Source organism: Camelina sativa, chromosome 5 (genome assembly GCF_030686135.1).
Source record: "Camelina sativa cultivar CO46 ecotype springtype chromosome 5, ASM3068613v1".
Taxonomy (NCBI): Eukaryota; Viridiplantae; Streptophyta; class Magnoliopsida; order Brassicales; family Brassicaceae; genus Camelina; species Camelina sativa.
Genome location: NC_141884.1, coordinates 20,232,338 through 20,241,031, shown reverse-complemented (window position 1 = coordinate 20,241,031; position 8,694 = coordinate 20,232,338). Strand labels below are relative to the sequence as shown.

At 39.6% G+C, this 8,694-nt stretch overlaps 1 protein-coding gene across 1 annotated transcript; it reads right to left on the bottom strand.

The window, feature by feature from the left end:
* Positions 1-7,476: 7,476 nt before the first annotated feature.
* Positions 7,477-8,070, bottom strand: LOC147944065 (uncharacterized). Its single transcript, XM_087512444.1, has one exon. It carries the CDS (start codon positions 8,068-8,070, stop codon positions 7,477-7,479), a length of 594 nt encoding a protein of 197 aa, XP_087368570.1.
* Between the last annotated feature and the right edge of the window lie 624 nt (positions 8,071-8,694).

The following is an 8,694-nucleotide window of genomic DNA, read 5'->3' as shown; positions in this document are numbered from 1 at the left end:
TTTGTGACTGGGATTAGGAACAAATCACAAAGAAATCTCAGTCTTTGTGACTGGGATTAGGGACAAATCACAATGAAATCTCAGTCTTTGTGACTGGGATTAGGGACAAATCACAAAGAAATCTCAGTCTTTGTGACTGAGACTAGGGACAAATCACAAAGAAATCTCAGTCTTTGTGACTGAGACTAGGGACAAATCACAAAGAAATCTCAGTCTTTATGACTGAGATTAGGGACAAATCACAAAGAAATTTCAGTCTTTGTGACTGAGATTAAAGACAAATCACAAAGAAATCTCAGTCTTTGTGACTGAGACAAGGGACAAATCAAAAAAAATCTCAGTCTTTGTGACTGAGACTAGGGACAAATCACAAAGAAGTCTCTGTCTTTGTGACTGAGACTAGCGACACATCACAAAAAAATCTCAGTCTTTGTGACTGACATTGGGGACAAATCACAACGAAGTCTCAGTCTTTGTGACTGAGACTAGGGACAAATCACAAAAAATCTCAGTCTTTGTGACTGAGATTGGGGACAAATCACAAAGAAATATCAGTCTTTGTGACTGAGATTAGGGATAAATCACAAAAAAAATCTCAGTCTTTGTGACTGAGATTAGGGACAAATCACAAAAAAATCTCAGTCTTTGTGACTGGGATTAGGGACAAATCACAAAGAAATCTCAGTCTTTGTGACTGAGACTAGGGACAAATCACAAAGAAATCTCAGTCTTTGTGACTGAGACTAGGGACAAATCACAAAGAAATCTCAGTCTATGTGACTGAGACTAGGGACAAATCACAAAAAAATCTCAGTCATTGTGACTGAGATTGGGGACAAATCACAAAGATGTCTCAGTCTTTGTGACTGAGTCTAGGGACAAATCACAAAAAATCTCAGTCTCTGTGACTGAGATTGGGGACAAATCACAAAGAAGTCTCAGTCTTTATGACAGAGATTAGGGACAGATCACAAAGAAATCTCAGTCTTTGTGACTGAGACTAGGGACAAATCACAAAGAAGTCGCAGTCTTTGTGACTGAGACTAGGGACAAATCACAAAAAAATCTCAGTCTTTGTGTCTGTGACTAGGGACAAATCACAAAGAAATCTCAGTCTTTGTGACTGGGATTAGGAACAAATCACAAAGAAATCTCAGTCTTTGTGACTGAGACTAGGGACAAATCACAAAAAAATCTCAGTCTTTGTGACTGGGACTAGGGACAAATCACAAAGAAATCTCAGTCTTTGTGACTGGGATTAGGAACAAATCACAAAGAAATCTCAGTCTTTGTGACTGAGACTAGGGACAAATCACAAAAAAAATCTCAGTCTTTGTGACTGGGATTAGGGACAAATCACAAAGAAATCTCAGTCTTTGTGACTGAGACTAGGGACAAATCACAAAGAAATCTCAGTCTTTGTGACTGAGACTAGGGACAAATCACAAAGAAATCTCAGTCTTTGTGACTGAGACTAGAGACAAATCACAAAGAAATCTCAGTCTTTGTGACTGAGATTAGGGACAAATCACAAAGAAACCCTGAACCCTGAACCCTGAACCTTGAACCCTGAACCTTGAACTCTGAATCTTGAACTCTGAACCCTGAACCCTGAACCCTGGACCTTGAACCCCGAACTCCGATCCCCAACCCACGAACCCCGAACCCCGAACCCCGAACCCAAAAATCAAAATGAAAACTCAGTCTTTGTGACTGATACTAGGGACAAATCACCAAAGAAATCTCAGTTTTTGTGACTGAGATTAGGGACAAATCACAAAGAAATCTCAGTCTTTGTGACTAAGATTAGGGATAAATCACAAAAAAATCTCAGTCTTTGTGACTGAGATTAGGGACAAATCACAAAAAAATCTCAGTCTTTGTGACTGGGATTAGGGACAAATCACAAAGAAATATCAGTCTTTGTGACTGAGACTAGGGACAAATCACAAAGAAATCTCAGTCTTTGTGACTGAGACTAGGGACAAATCACAAAGAAATCTCAGTCTTTGTGACTGAGACTAGGGATAAATCACAAAGAAAATCTCAGTCTTTGTGACAGAGACTAGGGACAAATCACAAAGAAGTCTTAGTCTTTGTGACTGAGACAAGGGACAAATCATAAAGAAGTCTCCTAGGGACAAATCACAAAAAAATCTCAGTCTTTGTGACTGAGATTGGGGACAAATCACAAAGAAATCTCAGTCTTTGTGACTGAGATTAGGGACAAATCACAAAGAAGTCTCAGTCTTTGTGACTGAGACTAGGGACAAATCACAACAAAATCTCAGTCTTTGTGACTGAGACTAGGGACAAATCACAAAGAAATTTCAGTTTTTGTGACTGGGATTAGGAACAAATCACAAAGAAATCTCAGTCTTTGTGACTGGGATTAGGGACAAATCACAATGAAATCTCAGTCTTTGTGATTGGGATTAGGGACAAATCACAAAGAAATCTCAGTCTTTGTGACTGAGACAAGGGACAAATCACAGAGAAATCTCAGTCTTTGTGACTGAGACTAGGGACAAATCACAAAGAAATCTCAGTATTTGTGACTGAGACTATGGACAAATTACAAAAAAAATCTCAGTATTTGTGACTGAGACTATGGACAAATTACAAAAAAAATCTCAGTCTTTTTGACTGAGACAAGGGACAAATCAAAAAAAATCTCAGTCTTTGTGACTGAGACTAGGGACAAATCACAAAGAAGTCTCTGTCTTTGTGACTGAGACTAGGGACACATCACAAAAAAATCTCAGTCTTTGTGACTGACATTGGGGACAAATCACAACGAAGTCTCAGTCTTTGTGACTGAGACTAGGGACAAATCACAAAAAAATCTCAGTCTTTGTGACTGAGATTGGGGACAAATCACAAAGAAATCTCAGTCTTTATGACTGAGATTAGGGACAAATCACAAAGAAGTCTCAGTCTTTGTGACTGAGACTAGGGACAAATCACAAAGAAGTCTCAGTCTTTGTGACTGAGACTAGGGACAAATCACAAAAAAATCTCAGTCTTTGTGACTGAGACTAGGGACAAATCACAAAGAAATCTCAGTCTTTGTGACTGAGATTAGGGACAAATCAGACTGAGATTAGGGACAAATCACAAAGTAGTCTCAGTCTTTGTGACTGAAGCAAGGGACAAATCAAAAAAAATCTCAGTCTTTGTGACTAAGACTAGGGACAAATCACAATGAAGTCTCAGACTTTATGACCGAGACTAGGGACAAATCACAAAAAATCTCAGTCTTTGTGAGTGAGATTGGGGACAAATCACAAAGAAATCTCAGTCTTTATGACTGAGAGTAGGGACAAATAACAAAGAAGTCTTAGTCTTTGTGACCGAAACTAGGGACAAATCACAAAGAAGTCTCAGTCTTTGTGATTGAGACTAGGGACAAATCACAAAAAAATCTCAGTCTTGTTATGAAAGTAGAGTTTAGGGATAAAGCTCTTGTGATTCTTATTGATAATTCCCAAGGATTACATGCATATATATAGTAGAGTACAATCTCTAGGGTTAAACTGACTTAGAGAGTTAATGGCAGAGCAAGGCTTCGGCCCATGGGCCGAAGCTATATGGACTGAGTAAAGCCTATGGACCGAGACTCCATAGCTTAGTACATGGGCCGGTCTAGTGAGTCCACTAAGTGTTTCACAACACTCCCCCATGGACGAACGACCGTGCCAATGTTGGATGGGATCGCTGCAATGTGCTTAGGGGATGCTGCCTCATTAAAACCTTACCAGGAAAACCCATTGGGACAAAACCTTGGTGAAGGAAAAAGAGTACAGCAGACATTGCTCCCCCTGTTCCAAACATCACTCCAAGTCCCTAAGTCTCCGCATTCCAATCTGGTGCGCGAGCTTCTTGAACGTTGTTGTCGGCATCGATTTGGTGAAGAGATCGGCTGAATTCTCACTTGACTGAACTTGCACTATAAGAACTTCTCCGGCCTTTTGTAGATCATTTGTATGGAAGAACTTTGGTAATATGTGCTTCGTCCGATCTCCCTTGATGTAACCTTCTTTGAGCTGTGTGATGCATGCTGTGTTATCTTCATAGATCACGGTTGCTTCTTTGCTGTCCTCCAATCCACTGTCCGTCCGTATATGCTGAGTGATGGACCGTAACCAAACACACTCATGGCTGACCTCGTGCATTGCTAGTATCTCTGCGTGATTTGATGATGTTGCTACAAGTGTTTGCTTTATAGAACGCCAAAAGATTGCCGTACCACCGTGTGTAAATACATAGCCTGTTTGTGATTTCCCATTGTGTGGATCGGATAGATAACCTGCATCAGCAAAACCAACTAAACCATCTTTGTTATAGTTAGTGTAATATAGACCATAGTCTGTCGTACCCTGTAGGTATCGCAGAACGTGTTTTATACCATTCCAGTGCCTTATAGTCGGACAAGAACTATATCTTGCTAGGAGGTTCACGGCAAAACTTATGTCCGGCCTAGTGTGGCTAGCCAAGAACATTAACGCTCCTATAGCACTGAGGTAAGGCACTTCAGGTCCGAGAAATTCTTCATCGGCCTTTCTAGGAGCAAATGGATCTTTATCCACTTGTGTACTTCTCACAACCATGGGGCTAGTCAATGGATGAGCCTGCTCCATATTAAACCTCTTGAGTACCTTTTCTGTATATGCCTTTTGATGCACAAGGATACCATTGTCTCTGTACTCAAGCTGCAATCCCAAACAGAATTTTGTCTTACCTAGGTCTTTCATCTCAAACTCATTCTTGAGATATTCTACAGTTTGGGCAATTTCCCCAGAGGTTCCTAGGATGTTCAAATCATCCACATAGACTGCTATTATCACAAATCCTTTGTTTGCAAACTTCTTAATAAATATACATGGACTGATGGGGTCATTCCTATAGCCTTTCTTTGCCAAAAATTCGCTAAGTCTATTATACCACATCCGACCACTCTGTTTCAGTCCATAAAGCGATTTGTCTAGCCTTATGCAGTACTGTTCTCGAGAACCACTCTTTTCTTTGAGTTCTATTCCCTCTGGTAATCTCATATAGATTTCATTATCCAGTGGACCATATAAGTAAGCAGTTACAACATCCATTAACCGCAAATCCAGTTTCTCTCTTACAGCAGACTTATTAGATACCTAAAAGTCGTTGCATCCATCACAGGGGAGTATTTCTCCTCATAATCTGTTCCTGGTCTTTGAGAGAATCCTTGTGCTACAAGCCGTGCTTTGTATCTCACGATTTCATTCTTCTCATTTCTCTTTCTTACAAAGACCCACTTATGTCCAACTGGTTTAATTTCATGTGTTATCCGTGTGATCGGACCAAACACCTTTCTCTTCTTCAAAGAGTTTAGCTCCACATCAATAGCTTCTTTCCATTTAAGCCAATCTTTGCTTTGAGTGCACTCTAATATAGATGTGGGATCTAGATCCTCATTTAGTTCAAGTGCTACCTTATATGCGAAAATATCATCGACGTCGATATCCTTACGGTTCCAAGTAATTCCAGACATGATATAATTGATCGATATCTCATCGTTATCAATATTCTCAGGACCTAGAGGTTCAGCGTCCTGAACCCCATCCGGCTCCTTATCATTTGCCGCGACCATGTCTGTACTCTCGGTAATTCCTTGAACCTCGGTCTGTTTTGCACCTTTAGTCTTTCGAGGATTTTTATCTTTGGAACCTAATGGTCTACCTTGTTTCAAACGGGTTTTAGACTCTGTAGCAACTTGAGTATTGTGTTCCTTCTGAACATCAATTCGTACTGGTGCATTGCAAGCTGGTATGTACGATTTTGTCACTCTCTTTGGGTCAGCAAAGAAATCTGGCAATTGATTAGCTAGCTGCTGTAAATGTATAATCTTTTGAACCTCTGCATCACATGCTAGAGTTCGAGGATCTTGCCAAGTTAAGGATGTTTGATTCCATGTTAATTCCTTGACCAGCTTGCTATTCTCCCACCCATTACAGGGAATTCGGACTCAATAAATTGACAGTCCGCGTATCTGGCCTTGAACAGGTCTCCTGTCAGTGGCTCGAGATACTTTATGATGGTGGGAGACTCATATCCAACATATATTCCCATCCTCCTCTGAGGTCCCATCTTAGTTCTCTGTGGTGGATCAATCGGTACATAAACGGCACAACCGAATGTCTTGAGATGGGATATGTCTGGCTCATGACCCGTTAATAGTTGGGATGGTGAATACTTATGTTCACTAGATGGCCTGATGCGTATGAGCTCTGCTGCATGCAATACTGCGTGTCCCCAAGCCGACACAGGGAGCTTCGATCTCATTAACAATGGTCGAGCTATCATTTGTATTCGTTTAATGAAGGACTCAGCCAGTCCGTTTTGTGTATGGACATGTGCCACAGGATGTTCCACACTCACCCCCATGGACATACAATAATCATTAAACGCTTGGGATGTGAATTCACCAGCATTGTCTAGACGTATAGTCTTAAGTGGAAAGTCTGGAAAGTGTGCTCTTAGCCTTATAATTTGAGCCAACATCTTTGCAAAGGCGAGATTTCTTGTGGATAACAAGCAAACATACGACCATCTGGTTGATGCATCTATCATCACCATAAAATATCTAAACGACCCACTAGATGGGTGTATTGGTCCGCATATATCTCCCTGAATTCTTTCCAGAAAGTTTAAAGTCTCTCTTGTGACTTTTACTGGTGAAGGCCTTATAACAAGTTTCCCTTGTGCGCATGCTACACACGTGAGATGTTTAGGGATAACTTTCCTTTCACTTAGGTTGTGCCCATTCAAACTCTTAATTAGTTTACGCATCATGTTCGAACCCGGATGGCCTAGCCGGTCATGCCATAGAGTAAACTCTTCATTAAACATTCTATGCTTTACCAAGTTAGCCTCTATCATATTAATCTTAGCATGGTATAAACCAGAGGCTAGAGCAGGTATAGTCTCTAGGACCTTCTTTTGTCCATTCACATTTTCTGTAATGTATAGGAACTCTCTAGTTCCTTCACCCTTGGTTTCCACATGATAACCATTCAATCTTATATCTTTAAAGCTCAACAAATTTCTCTTGGAGCTGGGTGAATATAAGGCATCACTTAATTCAATGTGTGTTCCCTTAGGCAACAACACGTGAGCCTGGCCGTAGCCCTCTATAAGGTTTGCTATACCCGCAATTGTACTAACATTGGCACTTTTCATGGTGAGGTTTATAAAATATCTTTTATCTCTTAAAATAGTGTGGCTGGATCCACTGTCCACCACTAGTTCACTCATATCCTCAGCCATTTCTATAAAACAACATTTGTGTTTTAACTCAATAAGGCAAATAATTTATAAAATAAAATAAATCCTTGAATTTAAACCAAATAAATTATCCAATACATAGAAATCAATCAAAGCATAAATTAAACCAAACTAAAAACCGAAAATCTATTCATCCTTTTTAAGGAGATCGGAAGTCTATAGGGAGTCATCATTCTCATGACCTTCATCATCGAGATGCACCATGTTTGTTTCTGCGTTTTTCTTCAGGATCTCTGAAAGCCATTCAAACATACCCACATATGTTTTGAAGCTCCTTTCACGAATTTGCTGCTGTTGCAGTTCATCATCAGTGTGAAAGGTTGAGAGTGTCTTCTCTATCAAGTCCTCTTCAGTAACCTCGATACCACATATCTTTAAATTTGTTGCTATCTTAAATAGCTCTAAGTGGTATTCATACAAGGAGTCAAAATCATCGATCCTTATTGTTTCCCAATCCTCTTGAGCCTTTGGTAGTACAATCTCTTTGTACCCAAATCTGTTTTTCAACTCTGTCCAAAGTTCAAGAGGATCATCAACATGGAGGTACTGCAGCTTGAGGTTTTCATCCATATGGCGGCGCATATAAAAGTGCGCCGTAGCCTTGCTCCTTTCGGAACACTCATTCTCACTCTCAATGCATCTGAAAAGATCTCTTGCTTTCAGGTTAATCTCGGTGTCTAATGCGCATTGCAAGTAGTTATCACCGGAGTCTTTCAGGCTAGCATACTCTAAGCTCTTAAGCCTTGCCATCTGCATACAACAGAAACAGACATCCGAATATTAGCATGCGATATTTGAGATCGAACCATGCACTCAATCAATAGGACATGCGATATTTGAGATCGAACCATGCCTTAGGCCATGCGATATTTTAGATCGAACCATGCCTTTCAATATTTGGTTTTAGGTTTAAATTCATGCATGCAAGACAACAAAAGCAAATAGACTAATGCATGCAACAATCTTAAATAGGATTTCCTTTTTCTTAAGTTTCCTTTTTACTTTAGGATTTAATATTTTAACAACTTTGGATAATTACTAAATAATTTAGGAACTTATCCTAAATCTTTTTAATTCCGAAAATATTTGATTTCATGCTTATGGAAATTTAACAATTCTATCGGATTCAATCCTAAAACACAATACTAGTTCATGCGATTAATTCTCTAGCAACCTATCATGGTCCGATTTCAATTTATGATGCATGAAACAATCCAAGTTTAAATCTCCTAGAACAGTTAGATTAATCTCTCTATGCTTCTAACAATTTTAATTCTAGGTTCTTATGCAACACAAACAATCAAGCAACTTTAAACAATTTAAATCAACCAAATTCGGATTTTAAAGCTTGATGTATATGGTGCAATTCTCAAT